At 33.2% G+C, this 22,911-nt stretch overlaps 2 protein-coding genes across 5 annotated transcripts in view; both read left to right on the top strand.

Moving 5' to 3' along the window:
• The window catches only part of LOC143202183 (uncharacterized), a 28,034-nt gene extending 16,843 nt beyond the window's left edge, over positions 1–11,191 (top strand). For both annotated transcript variants that reach the window (XM_076413480.1, XM_076413479.1), the window contains 9 exons: positions 1,647–1,725; positions 2,419–2,568; positions 2,626–2,730; positions 5,053–5,111; positions 5,217–5,319; positions 5,375–5,419; positions 5,476–5,677; positions 8,171–10,017; positions 10,073–11,191. In XM_076413480.1, the coding sequence (XP_076269595.1) occupies positions 1,647–1,725; positions 2,419–2,568; positions 2,626–2,730; positions 5,053–5,111; positions 5,217–5,319; positions 5,375–5,419; positions 5,476–5,677; positions 8,171–10,017; positions 10,073–11,116 (3,634 nt within the window). In that variant the 3' untranslated portion in view covers positions 11,117–11,191. The remainder of the gene's footprint in view (positions 1–1,646; positions 1,726–2,418; positions 2,569–2,625; positions 2,731–5,052; positions 5,112–5,216; positions 5,320–5,374; positions 5,420–5,475; positions 5,678–8,170; positions 10,018–10,072) is intronic.
• A 999-nt stretch (positions 11,192–12,190) lies between these two features.
• On the top strand, positions 12,191–22,349 carry LOC143202184 (uncharacterized). 3 transcript variants are annotated; one of them, XM_076413484.1, is made up of 16 exons: positions 12,191–12,312; positions 12,366–12,541; positions 13,009–13,183; positions 13,236–13,437; positions 13,494–13,765; positions 13,817–13,962; positions 14,022–14,190; positions 14,250–14,456; positions 14,512–14,658; positions 14,720–14,853; positions 17,102–17,365; positions 17,441–17,738; positions 17,797–17,890; positions 17,948–18,150; positions 18,208–18,541; positions 21,052–22,349. In XM_076413484.1, exons 2-15 carry the CDS (start codon positions 12,386–12,388, stop codon positions 18,525–18,527), a joined length of 2,787 nt encoding a protein of 928 aa, XP_076269599.1. In that variant the 5' UTR covers positions 12,191–12,312; positions 12,366–12,385; the 3' UTR covers positions 18,528–18,541; positions 21,052–22,349. The 3 variants fall into 3 exon arrangements, with proteins under 3 accessions (XP_076269599.1, XP_076269598.1, XP_076269596.1); XM_076413483.1 differs by having other exon boundaries at positions 12,229–12,312; positions 12,374–12,541; positions 14,298–14,456; XM_076413481.1 differs by having other exon boundaries at positions 12,229–12,312; positions 12,374–12,541.
• Positions 22,350–22,911: the final 562 nt, after the last annotated feature.

Here is a 22,911-nt window from a genome sequence, read left to right as displayed (position 1 = left end):
GTATGGATTTAATTCTAGTAGCGCCATCTATGTGTCAGGCCGGGGACTTTTCAATTGAACTGTTACAAGTGTTTACCGAACATTACACCATCTACCTAATTGAGAAACTACAGGAAAAGGCGATGAACAATAAAATATAATGTACCAATTCCTCTAAACATATCTCCAAAATTTAGAAACCCACATTTACAAATCTCATAAATACCATATGAGGTTTGTTCAACTTAAATATTAAGAATTAACATAAAAAAAACTACACATATTCTATTACAACTTGAAACCTTCAGATTGAAATAATTCATTGTTACCACCTTGTGCGAACTACTTTCCAATAGAAATAGTGGAACCTCCTTCCATTTCCTCTACTCAAAAATTTCATTCGCCTTATAGAATATTTAAATTTCCCACGTTACTCTCTTTCGACTGCGGATTGCCCCAGGGTGCTTCTGCTTCTGTTAAAAATTCAAAATAGCAAACAAAACATTTACAAGTTTTTTATGCACCTACTGGGACAAACCGCGAAATTTGCATAGAAACGCCTTTATTAAGGGGAAAATGGACTTTTCTCGCACGGAAAATTATAATAAAGAACTGAATATTTGAACAGAAACCGGGCAATAGATCGCCATGATGTTTCTAATCTGACAGGCCAAAGATAATTACTAAAATCATCGTATTACGAGTAGTTTATGTTATTGTGTTGTTTTAGAAGTTGAATTTGGCAAAAGAAATTTAGTTATTTTCAAAACAACGAATGACGCATATTATGAAGGCTCCAAGGACGTTTTATTGACTGCTTACTGGATTTAAACAGATTTATGGGTATTTGAGTTGGAGAATTTGTTGAAAATTCTGACCATCCAAAGACGAAAGTTCCAAAAAAAAAGAACGTTTAGACTTAACTAATGCTCTATAGCCTAAAAAATATATTTAAAAAAATTGTTAAAACCTCTCTTGTCTTCTTACTATATAACACCATAAATTTTTTTAGGAGAAGATCATAATAATATGAACACCTGACATATACACAGTATTTATTTACTAATAATAATAATGTCTGAACATAATATTGTTCTTGTACCAAAACATCCCCTAATTGCTTCAATGATGTTGGTGATAGAAATCTATTCCTCATATCGGTTCAGTTTATGTTCAGGAGATTATGCTGGCCAGGCAAGATGTCTGATGATATTCGTCAAACCAAGACTGAATATATTTGGCCTATATCTGTTTCGCATAAACACGGTTTCATTAAAGTTATGTTCTTTTTCATTTTTTGAGACATTTTAGTGACCGTGCCCGTACTAATGTTCAGTGCAGCTGAACGTTTGTCGGTTAATAACCCGTAATTATAATAGTTTGAAGAATTTTTCAGACGTTTGACAAACGCACAACTTGCGGTTTCTTTCGGTTACATGATCGAACTTTTTTAGACAGACACATATTGACCCACGTGTCACTACTGTTTTGAATTAACTATATCTTACTTTTCCTATAGTAGTTAATTTTTAATGCCTGTTTCTTTAATGGGCATAAAAAAACGAAGCTCAGAAATTTGTTGAAAATTATTCATGTTTTAAATGTAAATATGACAATTAAAAACGCAAAACATATAAAATAAAAAATATTAATTTACGTATTTTCAGACACAACAAGAGATGTAAAACATCAGACAAATGTACGGACTGTAAAGAGTTCTGTAGCTATAAAGTAGACGATACTGAGGTAAGTTTAACTAAAAGCTATTATCTAATTCAAGAAGTTAATTTTATCATAATTAAACAAGTAGAAACCAGAATTTTGAATTGATTTTGAAGGATTCAAAGCTATATCCATGAATATAACTTTATTTACAACTATGACAAGAAAAACAAGACTTTTGAAACAAAACGAAAAAGCTTTATTGATTTTTCCAAAAGTATTTCGTTTCTAAAGTACTTTAGAATACCTTTGAATAAATGGAATTTTCGCTTATCTTCGATACAATTAAATTTAATATCCAGAATCTTCAATGAATGCCAATCCTATATTAATTCAACGAAAAATTCCACTGAAAGTCATCTAGTACCTTTGGAGGTTTCCAATGAAAATGCTTCGTTAATAAAGCCATGTACATAATGGATTCAGCAATATAAAAGTGTTTTTTATAAATTTGATATAAAACTCCTTAGGCAACTGAGAAAGGATGTGGAATAAGAAGTTCAAGCTGAACTCGAGAATCATGGAAGATCGTATCTGAAAACAGTCAGTAATTCTTACACACTTGCTGATTTCTCAGCTTTAGCAGTCATTAAATATCACATAAAAAATCCTCAAAATTAATTCATAATTCGTATTAACTAGAATTATTTATAAATATATAATATATACGTTTTTTCAGTTTAATTATTTAATTTTTAAAAAAAATTCCTGTTACAGATGGTCAGCCTCTCCAACAGGATCTCTTCCGATAACAAGGACAACATATTTTCAAAAACTCTATATCCAATATCGACCTACAAAGAAGGAGAAGTCAAAGACATTATTTGTAAGCTGGTGGGACTGTATGACAGATCTGATATAGAAACGGTAACAAAAATATTTGATAAAAAACTGAATATCACTATCACATAACATTATGTTTAGGTCACAGTCTGGGTGACAACATATTCAAACAATCCACCAAAACTAATGGAGGGAGTGGTCAGTGACTTAGATATTATCTCCAACAATAAAAATTTAAAAGCTGTAGTAAGTATTATGTAAAAAATAGTAGGTAATTGAAATAATAAATAGTATTAATACAGACACATTGCTGCTGCTTTGCTGTGGTAGCTCACAAATGCTCACTTTACGTTTCTTTTGAGTTTACCAAAACTCTTGAACTATTGAAAAAATTTCACACTTGATGGGAACCTTTAAGCAAGTGGTGAGGCAAATTCTGAACGTTTTTCTTCGAGATCAAAAGACTGAAATGTATATAAAATAACACTTTACTTAATACAATGCTTTAGTCTCAAGGAAAATGAAACCAAGAACAAATAAAATTCCCACTATTATTATTAAGACATAAGGGGGAACGCTGTGATGTCACATTTCTGACATCTCACAGGCAGTAAGATGAGCAAATTGCCGAAGTCATATATTTTCGAACAAAAATTTAGAGTTCCATATGAAGAAGTATTTTCAATATTCAAACAAATTTCGACTGAAGTTCTATAGAGTACTGTCTTGGGGTCATCCCTATATATGCTCTACATTGCCAATAATCCAACATCAAAAGAATCGGTACTTGGAATATTTCCTGACAGCACAGTCATTATAGTAAAAACATGCTTCGATCTAGAGCTATAGAAGAATACAAGTGGCAGTCAACAAGATCTACAAACGGACTAATGGGAGTGGAAAAGACAGTTTAGTACCTGGAAATCTGTCCATGTAAATGTTACGTTGCGGCCAAAAAATTAAACCTAATTACATCACTTTGGAGTTGCCCAATGTCACAAGCAGGATTAATTTACTCAAATATATCAAATTGGAAACGCCACATTATACCAAGTTAACCCAATATCAAAGGGATTAATTGACCAATCAATAATAAAGCCTATTTGGGCTTTGAGCTGCAAAATATAGAGTTGCACTAAATCACTTAAACGACTAGTAATCCAATGCTGTTAAAACAAGGTTCTTCGAATGATTACCGGTGATTATCGCTACGTAATCAAGGAACAACTTCACGATACTTCGAAACATGAAAGACCAAACAATGCACAGGAAATCAGAACCAAACCACGTGAACTTGTCTAAAACTTGTTTTGTGCGGCAAAAGTCCCGCTTCTATTTTGATTGCGCGCCATCTTAGTTATGTGATATTTAGCTCAATTTCGCTTCAACTATTATGTTATGTAGATGTCCAAATTTTATTATGGATAAATATATGCCACAAGAACGAGCAGAAATAGTAACAATATTCATTGAAAACTCAGCGGAAATTACGTCAAAAATATCCTAATCGTCCAGTGCCCCACAAAATTACAATTTATCGTTTACATGCGAATTTTCAACAGTGCGGTTCGACAGCAGACAGGCCTCGTTCTGGAAGACAACGGACGTCTCGTAACGTTGAAAAGGTGACTCTGGTGTGCGATAGTGTTGCAGAGTCTCCAGAAACATCAATTCGGAGACGTGGTTCCCAGTTACACATTTCTGCACACAGTTTAATGCGAATTTTGAAAAATTGCTACCGAGAAATCCTGATCAACGAATTGAGTACAGTAATGTAAACTTTAAGTCTGTCTGATGAAATTGAAGATCTTTCGTCTAAATTAATAATCAGCGATGACGCCCATTTTTTTCTCAGTGGCCACGTCAATAAACCGAACAGTCGCTTTTGAGGAACACAGAATCCTCAATTAATTAATGAAACATCATTGCATCCACTAAAAACAACTGTATGGTGTGGTATTCATGCTGGAAACATCATTGGTCCCTATTTTTTGAAAATGACCAAGGTGTTACAGTTACTCTTACTGCTGAACGGTACCAAGACATGATTCGAAATTTTCTTGTGCCTGAAATGTAAGAGCAGGGACTAGAGGACATGTTGTTTCAGAAGATGGGGCCAGAGCATAACCAGCTCGTTCAACAATTCAACTATTGAATGCCCTTTTTCACGAAGACTAATTTCGCAAAGTGGCCATTTAGCATGGCCAGTCAGATCACCGGATTTAACAGCACCAGACTTTTTCTTAGGGTTTTTTTCAATCAAAATTTTGTGTAAATAAGCCCTAAACTACTCAAAATCTTTAAAATAATATTCGTTACGAAATTGAACAAATTCGGCCTCAGTATGTCATGAAAAATGTTTTAGAGAAAGTCGACAGTTGCGTTGCGAATGGGAGTCACCATTTAGCCGGTATACATTTACAATCATAACGAAAAAAAATTTAAAAACCAAAGAAACTTTTTATGAACACCAAACTTACTTATCTTTTCTTCGAGCAAATGTATAGACAATCAAAATGGTAGCGGGACTTTTGCCGCACGTTGTATAACAAGAACTATTTATTCCAGCAGAAGCAACCTGAACCAAATCAAAATTCAGCAGACATGAAATCAAGATTCGGAGAGTAGTAAGTAAATAATATCTTCAATTTTTATTCAACATTTTCTTCTACATATAAAAAACAACATCCCTCAATACAAACATATATTTAACACATATTAAACGATTCAAGCGAGGATTTCGATGTTGAGTCGTCGGAGAACCAAGCAGACAGCTTAAAGAAAAATCCTGATATCATCGAAGGTCCACCACCATTGATGAGATCTGAGATAAATGTAAAAACTCGAGCACAAAAAAGCATCACGATATTAAAAGTTCCTTTTTTTTCAGAATGAAGATGAAGAAACGCCAAAAGTGGGTGATCCCTCGAAAGCGGTAAGTCTTTATGTTTTCCCGCACTTTTTCTTAACCTAATTTTATTCAATGAAAAGATTATCGTTCAGCCAAAAGAATTTCAAGATGAAGATGCTGATAACGATTACGGGAATAAAGAGTATGATTATGTGGACTCTATCGAGAGGGCAAACGAACCAGTCACCAGAGAACCTGGATCCGAATTGCCTGTCGCAAAATCGTCAATACAATCGCGCATACAAGAAAAAACCGAAGAACTCAACAAAATGTTGGTGACAGGTGGGTTTCGATTTTAATACCAGGTCTAGATTAACTGTGTTCCAGATATTAAAAATAGAAATTGAAAGATATTTTTCTGTGAAGATAAAATGCCCATCATGAATGTAGAAATTATGATTGTCATTAAATGTGTTGTGTAAAAGCATTAGCATTTTAAATATGATGAATTATATTTTTTTACTCTTTGTGATTCCACAATTTGCCCTATAGGCAATAAGTATTTCTGATGTCTATATTATATATACATGGTATGTAGAAAATCACTTACCTTAATTAATTAGTCTTATTCTAATGCTTATTCTAAACTCTATATATGACCAGTAATAATATCAGGTGCTGTTAAACGTTTTAGTCTACGCACTTCACTATAACGCTGCATATTTAGCTGGTTGGCGAGTATGTTGGGATGCACTGACACTCTTTCGAAGCACTTCACACAAACACGTTGAACTATACTCGTTATAGGTTCTAGAGGAATATCGCGTTATATCCTTTCATTTGAAACATAGTACGGAACATCAACAATGGCATGCAACACTTTATTTTGGAACCATTGAATGATGGATATATTAGATTTGCTAGAGATACCCCATAGTTGGATTCCATATGACCAAATAGGCTTGAGTATAGACTCATACAGCAATACCTTGTTATCTAATGATAACTTGGATTTGCGCCCAATGAGCCAATACATTTGATATAATTTACGTCCAAGTTGTTTCCATTTAGAGAGTATGTGCATCTTCCAGGTTAGGCGTCGATCTAAGTGCATACCAAGATATTTAACATGCTCTGCTTGGGGGAGTTGACGATGATTGATATTCACTAGTGGACATGTTCTTCTACGCAGGGTAAACGTTAATTTCAGTCATGCGTGGAACTTGCGGAACTCCTGAATATATGGGATTTAATTCGGTATGTTTAGCGATTTGATTTACAATAAAGGTCTATCAGTGAGATATGATTTTAGTAACTGATAGTCTGGATGAAGGAGAAGTTTCTTTAGTTTAACCTGCAATCCCGTATGTCATACTTTGTCAAAAGCCTGAGATATATCTAGAAAAGCAGCCGAACAATATCTTTTGGCATTTAGGTCAGTGTTTATTTTGTTTACAAGTCTATGCACTTGCCTATGGTCCCATGCTTATTGCGAAACCCAAACTGATGTTCTGGGAATTATATTTAGAATAATATATATATATATATATATATATATATATATATATATAAATAAGTTTTATTTTGTGAAAGAAATATTAACTACTAACCAAAACTATTAAAAATAGAAAACTATTATTTTACTTAAAAAAATATGTTTTGTTTTACGGAAAAACGACAACATGTTAAACGGCGATACTAAGCGACACTGAGGGTTCTTATCTATTATAAAACAGAACAATACGTCTCAATCGTTCAGGTAGTTTTTTAAAACAGATGGCCAGATAGTCAGGCTCGTATTACATAACGCCTCCCTCCTAAAGAAACGGCCTCAGGGATGTCCGAATGATGTGGTCGTTATTCCGTCTGGCCAGCTTATAGTTAAAAATCGGTTTTGAGCATCGATTGTACATTGAAGACCTTCGAAATAGCACTGTTTCTATTCAAATGGTACCCCCTACAGAATGGTTTCCTATTAAGAAACTGAACTATAATTCGCATTTGGTGGCCGCTCACCCTGAAGCTTCTATCCAAATTCCAGCAGACTATGTTAATTAGGCTTGGCACCGCGTCACCGTTCAATTCAAAAGACAATCCAATGTTCAAACTACTACTATTTGTTCAAAATTCGCGACCGTGGATTCCTATTACACCCGCCGTATACACCAAACATGACCCTCTCCGACCATCGCTTGTTAAGACCAACAGCATATTATCTATGCTTAGAATGATATTCAATTTTTCATCGCGATACTGATCAGTTGTCAAAAGTGATTTCAATGGATAACACTCAGCGTTGGACTTGGACTATATCAAATGTGTTGGTTTATCGGGCGCAAATCCAAGTTATCATTAGATAGCAAGTATTGTTATACGAATCAATACTTAAGCCTATTTGGTCTATGGAATCCAACCATGAGGTACTGCTAACAATATAGCCATCGTAGTGATACAACGCGATATTCCTCTAGAACCAATAACGAGTGTAATTTAAGAAATTTTTGTTAAGTACTTTAAAATTAAAAGTGTTAGTGCACCTTAATGTACTTGCTAATCAGCTAAATGTGAGAGTTGATAGTCAAGTGTGTAGATTAAAATCCTTAACACCTTTTGATCTGGTTAGAATACATTCAGAGTAGGACTAACTAATTAAGAAAATATTTTACATAGGAGATCCCTTAATGAAGTAATTTTCTAAATGTCATGTATATATTATAATCATAAGAAATGTTTATTGCCCACTGGACAGATTATTGAAACACTAGAGTAATAATATTTTTAAAAATCCCACCTGTTATTTTCCTGAAAATTTAATTATATATATTTCATTCAAAGGTGAGGATCAAATGGTGAACGATGCCCAAATCACCAAAATCATGGGAGCGGTAGAGGAACTGAAGTCTATGATCAAAAAAATGCAAGGGGATACAGTCAACAACGTCGATGGGAAGCTCTTAGGCCTGCCACCTCCGAACTCATCGCCAAGCCAACTCCATCCAGCCGTTCCCGACCACGTCGTCGACAATCTAAGGAAAGTCAACCAGTATTTGAAGAACAGGGCCCAGGATGTCCTCGATGTGATACAGGACGAGAGAGATCAACTCAGGCAGTCGCCTCCACAAGACACGAGCACCCTGAGGGACCAACATTCGGATATCACGAAAAGCATAATCGGGAATTTTAAGAAAATGCCTCAATTTGTTCTAGATACGTTTCAAGATTCATTGGACAAGATACAGGATGATGCTACACAGCTCCAAAAGAACAATCTGGCTTCGGTGCAACCCGATAGCGATGGTAGACTCGTCGATATTGAACAACGATTTGATGATAAATACAGTGCTGATGATGATAATTACCAAGTGGGGGTACCAAATATTGTTTCAAGCCCCACCGAGGATGCAAACGTAGAAATATCAACACCATCGTCATCCAAGAAAAAGTTAGGACAGTATTTTAACGAATTAAAAGAGAAACAACGAATGTACATACCCAAAAAACACACGACACCAGGTAAAACTAGAGAATCCACAGAACCTAATTTAATAACACCCAGAAATAGCGATATTGTCGAGAATAATCCAATCACCAGTAAGTCAAACCTCAAAAATAAGGATAAAATCCATTTATTGTTAAACCACACAACAATCAAACCTAAAGACACTGACAACACGGAAAATATAGTTGGATCAAGAGCTGATAATATTCTACCGGACAAAAACAACGAACAGTCGACTAAAACATTATTGCAATCACTTACCACACCTTCAAAACAACACTTCAAACTCCCCTCTATTCCTACCATGCCGACAATTAAAGAAAACGAGGCAATAAAACCAACTAAGCTACAAAAATATATCGACAAATTAAAACTGAAACATGTTACGAAGAATCCGGAAGTCGGTGCTGCTGATGTTTTAACTTCTGATACCGCTAAAACAGAACCAGAATACTTAGCACAGCGTAGTAACTTTAATGACGGTGCAAGCTCGGACGCTACAGTATCGAAAAATCAAGAAAATGGAGATGCTGAACACGAAAAGACTTACCAAAATTATTTCGACAAATTAAAAGCCAAACTGACCCCTCTTGAGAAATACAAACCGGCGTCAAGAGCATCCGAAACCAGGAACTTTCCCAAAATAGCATCGCCATCGGAGGGAACTCTTCTTGGTCACAGCCTGAAATCGTTTAATGACGATTCCGGTGCAATCAAGCCGACACAGAACAGCAAGCTACTTCACAAATATAATTTAAGTTCGAGGTTGGGTGACGTCAACGAGAATAATGACGATAAAAAACATATTTTGAAGAATAAGCTGGACGATTTCGTGGCAAAGCTGAAGAAACCGTTAAACAGAAACGTCCCTACAATACGTAGCAGGTTGAATCCCACAACAAAACGTATATTACCAACCAAATCTGTCGAAAAACAAAAATCGGAGCTAAACACGATGGTAAATAACTTAAAACATTTGATAACCGACAAACTGCCAAAAAATACGGAACCAACTGTATATGAAATTGTACAAGGCGAATTACCAAATAAACCACAATCGACAATGTTGCCAACTGATAATATAATAAAAGCCCCTGAACCAAGCAACTTTATCGAAGATCAAAACGACAATGAAGTATCACAGCTAGAACCGACCCTAGAAAGCAGAAATAGTTTTACAGATGTAAGTAAAATCCCTTAATCGATTAAAATTAAAATAACACACTACTCTACTTTAGGAAACCAACGATTGGTCAAACAGTTTGGGCAAAATCATTTCAGAGTCGTCCAATCCCAACGAAGTCTATTTTATAGGAAACGGGATCAAGCTACCCATGAAAGTACACAGGAAAAGCGACAAAACCCTGGATCTTACCGTTGACATTGACAAACTCTGTTCGTGCAAAAACACCACTTGTTCCAAAAATTCGGCTGTCATCGAGAAAACGGTCGGTGAAATATTGGAAAAGGAAGCTGAATTAGAAAACCAGTTGCAGGGAAATCCGAACCTATTTTCACGATCTTTTGATTTGACCGGTAATTCTCTGTCTGATTCTCCAGGTCGAAAATCGGAGGTATCCAAAAGATCTCCGGATGTAACTAGCCTAAATAACAAATTATTAAACGGCATCGAAGACTTACCCGAAAATAAACTTACAAAACTACCAATACTGTCAAATTTGAAAGATGTCTTAAATGACATAAGTAATATAGGCAGCCAGTTCAAGAATTCCCTAAGTAATACAATGGACGAAATGAAAAATAACATGGATGAAATTAACAAAATTAAAACAGATAATGAAATTTTTAAAAATATCCCCACCTTTCCGTCTTCAACAAGGAGTGAAAACAGCAGAGAAGAACTAACTAATTATTTAGAAGAAATGAATTCAGATATTTTGAAAAAAATTAATTATAATAAAGATTTAAATCATTTTATAAAAAATGCGAAGCTTGAAAAACTACCAATGTTTTCCACTGTCAAATCGCCCCTGAATCCTAGGCAAACCAATATTTTAGAAGAAAATTTCCATAATATTAATAACAACTTGAAACATGTCCAAGATCCATTTCATGTTGGTAAAATCAATTCATTGAAAAATAAACTCGACGAAATTAACAATGAAGTAGGAAAACTCAATGATAACAATGAAAATTTATTATTTAAAAGTACTGAGAAATTACTGGGCAACACTAAAAATAATATTGTAGATAAAGAAGTTAACTTTATTAAAAATATATTGTGGTGGATGAAGGATTTGACATCTGGAACAAAAACATAATTTTTATTTTTCTGTAACATTTTTTAGTTTTTGTTAATATTATTTTATATTTTTATAATAAATTATTCTTCCACATGTGCGTTTTTTTATTTATTATTTTAAATTAACAAAATGCTATAATTAATATATATATATATATATATATATATATATATATATATATATATATATATATATATATATATATATATATATATATATATATATATATACCTTTAATTAGCCTGCAAACAAACAATGCTGCCATCTATCCTCGACCAACTGTACTCTTGATGCTATATTGTCAACTATATTTTTTTATTTATTATTTTAAATTAACAAAATGCTATAATTTTTATATATATATATATATATATATATATATATATATATATATATATATATATATATATATATACCTTTAATTAGCCTGCCAACAAACAATGCTGCCATCTATCCTCGACCAACTGTACTCTTGATGCTATATCGTCAACTAAAAATTCAATCACTTCTTTTTTACAAATTTCTAGTTTAAGAGGAGAGAAATTTCATTGGACATTTGAGAAAGCTTTCATGAAAGTATTGCCTTTATATAATATTACCTTTAGTTAGTTTCCAGTTAGTATACCGATGTTATATAATTTATAATTTTATGAAATTCCCAGTTATTTTTTATTAAATATTAATAACAAACGATTGTAAAAATAAAATTTTGGTAAGGATTTTATTTAAATATACTAATTAGGTGCTTTAATTCTTTGACAATTTACTGTTAACAACACACCTTTCATATTATACGACTTATAGGCATTCTTAAAGACGGAAATTCTTTCACTGATTCTACTCAATATTCTGAATTTGCTGACAAACCATAGGCGTATCATTTCTTTCACCTGATATATAACTATTACCATAAATTATATTTTACTTCAACTCGCATTACTTATATAGTATGTTGGTCAATAGATGGCCCTGATAAAAATTTGGAAGTCTTAGAATATTAAGTTGCCTATACGCGAAAAATATAGTTATATTTTAATATTAAATATATAAATAATTCACTAAAACATTGCCTAATTTTTTTACTTGAGAATACTATATCTATATGAAATTTAATTCGTCAAATAAAGTATTAAGACGATAAAAACGAATTTTAAATGTCCAAACGTCGGCAATGGACTGTCATTATTCCAGTGCTGTCGATTGCGTTGGCTTGGGTAGTGTTCAAGAGAAAATATCATGAAGTAATATTAAATTTATTAAATAATAGTGTTATAGGTGGTTTTAAAAATGGACATGGACAGAGTAGATATGTCCTTAATTTGTAGGGCATGTAAAAATGTTTCTTCATCAATGCGGTCTATTTTTGATACTTTAAACAGTGGGAATATTTCGACTCGCAATCCCCGTATTGACGAGATGCTAATGGCCTGTGCCGCTGTCCAGGTAAATAAACGTTTCATGTGAAACCATAAACGTTTCGTTTCTAGGGTAGCTTTATAAAAATAAATTAATATCTATTTTAGTAATAAAAATTAGTTCTATATTATGTGTAGTATGTATTTTTCTCTTCCGAATACAAGATGGCCTTCAAATCCAAAATTACGAATTGTTTGACCCTCAAAATGAAACATAAACAATAGCCTATATTGTTGGTTAGTTGTCAAAATTATTTTAAAACCAATATATCAATTAAAATTATTTGATTAATGTATTTTATTCAATATGTCATTTGCGTATTCACTTTATATATTCAATAAAAATATATCAGATATATACTTATCTGTTTGGATTAAGTTATGATGTTCTAAACAAATAATCACTTTGTTAGTATTAAAAAAATATAAGCATATATAACTGCAAAAAAGATAACTTACTATGATAATTGAATATATGTATTTAATAAATTCCAGATTTCATTTGGAGATGGACTTCCTAGTTTGATTTGTGATATGTGTATACAAACTTTGAAAAATGCCTTCAGTTTTAAAAAACAGTGTGAATCTGTCGACATTACTCTTAGGGAGTACTGTAAGAGTATGAAAGTCAATGCTATCAAGCAAGAGTTACAAAATTCTGATTTTATTGGTATGTAAATGAACTAAGTGATGGTTTCATTAAATGATAATTTACCTTATAGAATCTTTAAGTAATTTATTAAGCAATGAAGATCATTTACCTAAAGAACCATCTGCAGTTATTCAGGCTGAGCCAAGTACATCACTTTCTGATATTAAATCGCAACCACCAGAATCTGATTACATACAATTTTTGGAAAACAATCAGGTTTTGTTAACTTGTAGAGAATGTTCCAAAGTATTTACAACTTTGGAAGGCTTAAGGTAAAAAACAATCTGGAAAGTACTTTTTCTATTTCATGTTTTGTGCTATTATGTAGGAGTCATAAACGATCACACACAGGTACTTTATTCAAATGCAAACAATGTGATAAGGAGTATACAAGGAAGAATCATCTGGAAAGACATGAAGCATCACATGGTAAAAGAAAGGTGCATGTTTGCAAAATCTGTAACAAAACACTCACTAGGATGGAACATCTGAAGAGACATCTTGTAATACATTTAAGGGAGAAACCTTTTAATTGTAAGACTTGTAATAGAGGTTTTAATCGAGTGGAACATTTACACAACCACGTTCCAAGATGCAAAGGTAACATTTTCTTTGTGCTTATTTTATTAAACTAGTTTAGATATTGTTTAGGAGAAAATGTTCATTGTTGCCCAGTATGTAATAAGGCTTTTAACAGAGAAGATAGTTTAGAAGTTCACAAACAACAGCATGATAGTATTCAACTGTCTCTGCCTACAATTGAAAATTTGGATAACATAGAACAACACTATTTTGAGGTAAGCTTCAAGATTTAGAACTCATCAGGATATAAGTACAGTATATCGAAATTTTCTAGGTTGATTATGATGCTAATTTAACATTCTCCGATAATTCTGATGTCGAAGATTGTTTTGAACCACAAGTAGAAGTAACTGAAAGTCTCGAAAGTAAACTTGATATGGCAAATGATGCTACCAGCGTCGCCATGCAGTCAATTACAGAAAACACAAGTATCGAGGATTCAGGTAAAGAATAATTCATATATATCTGTAAGATCTGTTTCTGAGCGTTTGTTTAACGTTAGCGCTTGATAAGAATGAACAGCTTCAAAATGATACTCCAACTTGCATAGATATATCACAAGATTTGGAGGATACTGAAAACGATGAGAAACCGCTAGCTGAGTTGGCGGCGCTTGTTAAGTCTGAAGAAAAAATAGAGTATCAAGTTCAAGAAGATGATGATGATAATGACCACGACACTGGAAACGACAATGATAATAATGATGACGGTATGAGCATATTTATAAAATGTTGTTCTCCGCCATTGTATTCGTGTTCTTGTAGCTCGCGATAGTTCAGTGGATAGTTCAGACGAAGAATATTTACCAAAGAAAGTTGTCCAGACCCCACCAAACGGAAAACGAAGAGGCAGACCGAGAAAATATCCGCCCAAACCTAAAGTACCAGGTAGACGACGTGGGAGACCTTTAGGTACAAAATATTCCAATAATTTATATTTTATTTGTGATCAGTTATGTTCGTGTATATTCAGGGAGTGCAACCAAGAAGAAGATCAAGGATGAAGATGAAGAAATCGGCAGTTATCCTTGCCCGATTTGCAATGAGTTTTACGATAGGCTGAGCCTACTGGATAAACATGCACGGGAAGCACATCCAGGTCTAAAGGTAATTCATTTATTTTTGTCACTTGATGCCGCTGTATTTTGGTGAAAAAAATATTGTGCATCGTCGTGACTAAATTATTTCGAAAAACTTGAGGGGAGTTCTTTGAAAGGGATAAATTGTTCCTGCGATATTTTTCTTACAATTTAAACGTTAGTTGTGCTAAAAAGTACGCTTATACGCGTTTTTAACGTTCAATTTTAAATTGTCATGTGTTTCTTCGATCCCAATTAATCTCCTCTTCAGGAAAAGGTTGAACAAAGACAGAAATAAATAAAACCTCCCATCCAATGCGTTCAATTTTTTGTTTTCATCAATTCCATGGCAACTAAGCGTTTGCTAATTAACATATCGGATCAGTTACCAGAACAGAGTAGTTACGCTATAACAACTTGCTCATTTTTCAGGTGTTCATGTTCACTTTTCAATATTTCTGACGTCTAGTTTTTTTGCGGCATGTATTACTTTTCTTAATCAAAAGAAAAAGCCGCTGAAAGTCGTCATCGTCATCGTTTGGTGGTAGAAACTTACGGGGAACATGCTCTAACCTTAACATGTGAGGCGTGGTCTCGTCGAAAGTGGTGATTTCGATGTGTTTTCGAAGACAACGAAAGTTCTTTTAGACCGAAGAAATTTGACGATGCGAAACTGTAAGAGTTACTGGACGAACACCAAATTCAAAAACAGTTGGCAGATATGTTAAATGTTGCTCAAGAAACGATTAGCGACCGATTACGAGCAATGGGGAAAATCCAAAACATGGGAAGATGGGTGGCGCCCATCAATCGAATGACAGGCAAATGGGAAATCTCAAAATCGTCCGCGAAGTGCTGCTTCAAAGGTATACGCGTCATTAGTATGAAAAAGTATGAAGTCATTTTTGCATCGAATAGTGACGGGTGATGAGAAATCGATTTATTTTGAAGACCTTAAGCGCAAAAAATCATAGTTAAGACCAAATCGTTTTGGCAGCAAGACAATGCTTTGTGTTTGGTTGAACCAGAGTGGCGTGTTGTATTACGAACTATTGAAACCTACAGAAACACTTAATGATGATCGCTTCCCAACAACAAATGATCAATTTGTATCATCATTAATAGAAAAGCGTCCAGAATGGGTCCGAAGGCACGGTAAAGTGATTTTACATCACGATAACGCGTCGTCTCATAAAGCAAAACCGGTCGAAGAAACCGTTGAAAGCACTTGCATGGGACATATCTGACTATCAACTTTTCGCATCAATGGGACACGTGCTTGCATTCGCCAATTTCGAAGAGGTTAGATGGGTGGATAAATGATTTTGCTCAAAGGTCAAACAGTTTTTTTTGGGAAGGCATCCCTAAATTTCCTGAAATACGGGAAAGATGTATAAAATCGATTAGCCAATACTTTGAATAAATAAATTTTTCAATTTTCTTGAAAATTATGTAATTTTTTCCTAAAAAAAACTTTAATTACTCCTGCTACACCTGGTTTAATAAGTAATATATGATTCCGGCCAATATTTAAAAGGAATAAACAAACGATGTGTGGGTTATTAATGAAATTATTTTTATATTTGACTGACCCAAATAAATTGATGCTTTTTCTAATGGATATTCAATTTTATTGGTTTTGGATGATGGCCGAGGTTATATTAACTTTAAAGACACAATTAAAGGAAAACCTCCATAAGACCTAGTCTACTCACGTGAGAGATAATCACATCCCTGGTCGGTCGTTCATGATAATGTCCATCGTATAGAATCTAGGGTCGTCCTGGTCTATATCTTTCAATTCGGGCCAAAACAATTTGGTTATCATCGTTCTATAGCACTTGTTGACGATGATCTCCTCACCAACGTTTTTTTTGACATCGCGGACCCAAAATCCGTTCCAAACAGTATTTTTTAAGGACTTGATGAACCTTTTTGGATTGCTCCAAAATTCAAAAATGTGCCTCGTTGCAAAAGATCATTGTTCTGCTAAAACTGGCAACATCGTAGCAAACGCAGAAAACATCGCCATTGACTGCTTCCGCATTTCCTGCACATTTTCACAGACGACGACGACGTTCAATTTCAATTTACTCCACAACTATGCTATTTTAAGTGACTTTTTGGAATGACTGTAGAGACAATACTGCCAGTCCAATCTTACTCTAATATAAACGAAACCCTTATAAACACATCATGTCACTAGACACATCGTACCGATTTCTTAGAATATCAAAATATCTATCAATAATACAATATATTTTGTTCTATTATAGGTTCACAAATGTAATATATGCGGGAAGGAATTTAATCGACCTAATCATCTAAAACGTCACATGACATCACATTCAGACGATAAACCTCATACGTGCGACATATGCACAAAGAGTTTCAGTCGACGCGACCACCTAAACCAACATCAGAAGTTTCATGAATCGAGTGGCGACCATCCATGTGATATTTGCGCGAAGCCTTTTAACAAAGCAGACCAATTGGCTAAACACAAAGCTTTCAAGCATGGTATTGGAGATAAGTCGGCTGTAAGTAGTATTTCAAAGATAATTGCCAAAAACTTCCATAGATACGTGTCTTTAACGAGTAATATATGTTTCCAGGTTATGGGAGAAAAGAAGCATTACTGTGATATTTGTCAGAAAGGTTTCACGACGGAAAAATATCGAGACATCCATATGAAGGCTCACAATGGCGAGAAGACGTTCCAGTGCAGGGTGTGCGAGAAAACGTTCTTTTCCAAATCCCACCTGACCGAGCATATGAAATTTCACAATGAACAGTCCAAAAAGTTTCTGTGCTCTGAGTGTGGTCAACGATTTATCCGTAACGACTATCTGGTTATACATATGAGACGGCATAGAGGCGAAAAACCATTTAAGTGTCGGTTTTGTGGCAAAGGTATATTTTTTCATCACATCGAACCAAACAGATGCATAATTAAAAAAGTGTGATTTAGGTTTCCCCAGAACGACGGATCTTACAGTTCATGAACGATATCATACCGGAGAAAAGACTCATTTATGTACAGTATGCGGTCGTGGGTTTGGCAGGTAAACTAGGCTCAACGTAAATCCGGAATATTATACTGAGCACCATCTGATTTTTAGGGCCTATAATTTAACAGTTCATATGAGGACTCATACCGGCGAAAAACCTTACCAATGCACATACTGTGATGCAGCATTCGCCCAAGGCAATGATCTAAAAGCCCATATCAGAAGGCATACGGGAGAGAGATTCCAATGTGATTTATGTTCAGAAAGCTTTTTGATGGGTTACCTCCTCACTCAACACAAGCGAGTAGTCCATGGTAATTCAAAAAAAAGTTATGTATGATCTTTGATGTAACCAACCAATGATTTTCTAGGTTTGAATGTGGTCAGCAATATCCGAAGACTGCAGCCAGTGAACAAAACAGAAAACCCCGATGAACCCCCTCCTATAACGATACCTCTACCGAAACCCGTAATACCCGAAAATCTCATGTTTAATCACCTCTTACCACCTATCCATAAACAGGAGAAAATAGATGAAGCTATGGCCCCTCCTGCGCCAGTACCCCCAATCGCCGTTCCTTTATCCAAACCTATGGTACCAGATAATTTTATACAATCAATAAATACATTGCAAGCCCAATTATCTTTTACACAAATGCATTTTAGTTCTAGTCAAAGACCGGCTGTATAGGGGGAGACAATATGGTAAGATTTTTTTTCATTTATTATCATATTTGCAAAGAGGTAGTTCAGTTTTGGTATGAACTGTATTTCAAAAAGATTTGAGCGCTGTTTGATGAGATTTGACATGTCTAGGGTGTATTTAGAGGCAATAACGACTGTATATTAATTATAGTGTAAACAACTTTTAAACCAGTCACAAGAAATATAGAAAGGTCTAAATAAAAACATAAGCTATTTGCCATATTGGGTTTATATGTCCACAGTGCAGTCATAGGTGGATGTGACTTATTATCATCTATTCTAATATTCTAATAAATGTGAGTGCTGAATTAAGTGATAATAAGAATTTGCATCACCACTACAGTCCAATTAAAAATTCTTGTTCTATTATTCATGAAGATAAACGGTGATAAATTCACTTCAGCCCTCATCTAATTTTTATGCCTTTTCATAGAAGGATTTGCCCTTGCTTCCGACATAAGCCTAAAATTCGGTAATTACTTCTTCATTTGAGCCCAACCTGTTTCCCTGGAACATCCTTTGAGGTGATGACGATGTGCATTGCTCTAAAAATAACTAAAGTTGTTTCACTAAAACCAGTGTAACTTAATGCCAAATTAAATTTTAACATTATTTGAATGTTTGAACTGCTATAGTGCGTTCAATAAAATAGTGAACTCGCGTTATCTAAATTTATGACCCCAAAACGTCTCTATGTTGCCGCATCAACTTTATGTTTTGGTTAATTTTGGCTTAAAAAAATCTAAAATAAAATAATGAAACAAAAATAACGTTATAATTGCCAAAACAATGTTTACCAGTTTATTATATACCTTAATATAAATTTATACCTATAATTATAATCACTAATGTTTTAAGGCATTTTACAGACATTTGGCAACCAGGCCAATTTTATAGGCTGATTCGGTTACGTGCTCGAGGATATCAGGCAACATTGTATCTCTTTAACTATAATAAAATGACAATGAAAATATTGTCTGATTTTAAAACGAATTTACAATTACAATTGCTATAGGCAATACATTCGACATAGTGATGCGAGAGTTCACTGTTAGTTTGAATAGGCATAAGAAAACTTATTACGATATAATATTAATGAATGTTGGTGCCGAGAAAATTGAATTTTATCAGTGCGGATATGTTAAGGAAAATCGGCTGTGATGTATTATTTTTATTCTTTTTTCATAGAAAGCTTAGTTTTTGCTTTGAAAATATTTTATCTTAACATTTAAGCTAATTACGATATGAAGATATGGCGTTTAAAGGCTGGGACTACTAGGTTAGGTTTAGAAATGTTTGAAAAGTGGCGTCATCTATATGTTAAGTCCGGGATTTATTGAGTGTATTTAGTACGTGATATTAACCATGACAATCCAAAGAAGATTGATTGTAAGAAGAAAAAACAAGAGTCTAGTTCTAGAGAATCACCGCGTGTTCACAAGGGTTTGGGTATGCAATATTGCCAGTTGTTGAAAATTATACGTATATTTGAAGAATATAATATAAATGGAAAAAAATTTACTCGGATATTTTAGGGTCGGCCTATAATATGAAAAACCTTTTATAAACACCTTTTTAAAAATAATTTTAAAAAGAAAAAAGCGAAATTATACAATACTTAATTATTTATCAATGCATAAACACCACAATAACAAACCAAAGTTATAGTTCTTGTAAATTATTCGTATACTTGAAGAGTATAATTTATATTCTGAAATTCTCTAATTAACCCAAAATCTCAAGTTCAAATTTAACTACGTTTACTGTCTATTATTTTAAGCTTATATATTATGTCTACGTTATATAATCTTTTATAAATATATTTAATTTTAAAAGGAAATAGAGAAAATAAAGATTCAACCTCTCGATTGTTTATAAATGGCAACGTCGCATAGTCAGGCGGAACCTACCGAAGTTTACCGAATAGAGTTGAGATGCTCCAGAACTAGCCACTACTATAGAAAAATCACTAGAACGTAATATTTTGAAATTAAATTGATTTCCAAACCATTTTTTGAAAAGAAAACCAGGAATTCAAGAAATATTCATTTATAAGTAAAGCGTTCTATACAAACAAAAGATTATGACAAAAGAAAAGGCCTGAAATGTCAAAAATAAAATAAGAATCGAATAAAGGCTGGGCCACACTAAAGGATCTATAAGACTTTTCTATTGTGATAACCGAAATACTTGTTTGATCGTCTAGTTATTTCAGCTTTTATTTTCATGGATTGCCAGATAAAATTTGCAAGGCTAGAACTACCTTCGTGTGTTAGTGCACTAGTACTTGTTGATTTAGTACATTCTCTCCTAAGTACTTCCTACATACTCACCCGAGTTCTAAAGCCGTTTTTTTTTTTATTCGCAAAATCCAATTGCCACTTGTGAGTTGAACCACTTGTGAAAAAACAAACATTTAAAAAAGACCGTTTTAAAAACCATAATGATAATTGTATCATTCAATATTCAATATAAAATAAGCATTTTAACTAAAATATCTGTATTTTTAGGGATTAAGAGGAAACGTGATCAAATAAATGAATAGTCCAGTGCCAGTTCTTCAGAGCTATGTACTGTGTTTAAGCTATAAAACCGATCTGAACTACTATATGTTGATATATATAGTTTAAGTAGATTAAGTAATCAGGGAATTATAATACCATTTAAACAGGGTGGATATTTAAGTAACACTATAGCCTTGTAATTATTTAACTGGAAATATGTATTCATTTTATGTCAGATAGGTGGAACATATATTTGCCAGGATAATGATTTTATTGTATGATTTTACTGTATTACTTGAACAATCACCCTTTTTAAATAGAACTTCAGGAACTTATATGTAGAACAGAATCTCATACAATGTATCATAAGAGTATCAATGGTGATAGTAACAATTTAAATATTTATAATTTTTAAATATTATGCACAATGAATGTCCGAATGCCATACGCCACTTTCGAAAACAGTGCATATCTTAAATTGGTTTCCTAAACTGATTTCCCCTTAATATAGTTTTTATATACTTGCCTTTGTACATAAAATGTAAATAAGTTTTTGTAGAGACCGCAGATGCTAAGAAATTGTTTCTTTTTGCTTCCTCGACGAGGAACAAAATATTTTTCTCACTGTGTCTTTCATTTTTACCTCCTGGATTACGTCATGCCTATAACGTACCAGGTTATCAACGAAAACAAAAAACTTAATTTATTTAAAGCATGTCTGGAGCGATGTCATGTTCAAAGACATTCGAACCACTAGGTTAGATACCTAAACTGTCTTTTTACATAACACTGATATATATATATATATATATATATATATATATATATATATATTAAATTATATAGTAGTAGTAGTATCATTTTAAGTTGATTTAGTACAAGATATTGTAAATATATATAATTTGTATAATAATTGCTAGTTAAAATACCACACAAATAAGTTGAAAACAGAACTATTTTTTCATTATATATGAAACATCATGATATACATCCAGTTTAAGAATTTACATTGGTATAAATTGAATAAGTGAATTTTTTGTTTTTGTGTATAGCTTGAAATCAATTTAGATAAAAAGCATGTATATTATTTAGGAAATTGATTTTAGTTTTTTTGGATAATTTGCCGTAAATGAGCACTTTTTTGTTTATTTGTACAATATATAAAAAAAAACTTTATTCAATTTCAATAAAAACTATTTATTGTATCATTACTTTTTATGCAAAAAGTCATGTCAGCGATTGATATAGTAAGAATGTAAATAATTTTGTAGTTTTTGTAGGTGAATAAATATGCAGGATTATTATTTTGTCTTATTCCTTCATCTCCTCATCCGCGCGATTAAAAATCCCATTTGCTGGTGAAACAAAATAATAACGCAATTGATTTTGAACGTCAAATAAAACAATCAATTTTTTTATAGATATGTGATTATTAATAAATGCTTTTAGGAAAAAAATAAGGCCATAACTATTGTAGGAATACATTAGTATAAATACATTTAATATAGGCGACAGATACAAAGTGATCAAGCTCAGTGAAGTAAAAACGTTATAGCTAGTTAAGTTACACTACATATCACTAAAAAATACTGTTAAGTCTCATTTGACAGGTGGAGATTATTAACATTGTAATTACTAAATTACGGTCACAATATAAACTTCAATAGCTTGTGTCAAATGAGACATTTGAATTAAGAATAGGTCGTAACGCTACAGTCTACAGCTAAGGGGTTATATCTAATACTTTTCCTATTATATTTTGAGCCACTTTAAAAAAATAAAATCACCATTAAAAAAATATTAATCTCGTTCTATTTAAAGCTACACAGCTCTCCAATCTCGTTATAACTAAGGCTAAGAGCTGTA

This window comes from Rhynchophorus ferrugineus, unplaced genomic scaffold (assembly GCF_030347505.1).
Source record: "Rhynchophorus ferrugineus isolate W39M unplaced genomic scaffold, kcgeb_rfMv2 rfM9, whole genome shotgun sequence".
Taxonomy (NCBI): Eukaryota; Metazoa; Arthropoda; class Insecta; order Coleoptera; family Curculionidae; genus Rhynchophorus; species Rhynchophorus ferrugineus.
Note: the sequence above shows the minus strand (reverse complement) of the source record. Positions and strands in the feature narration are given on the sequence as shown.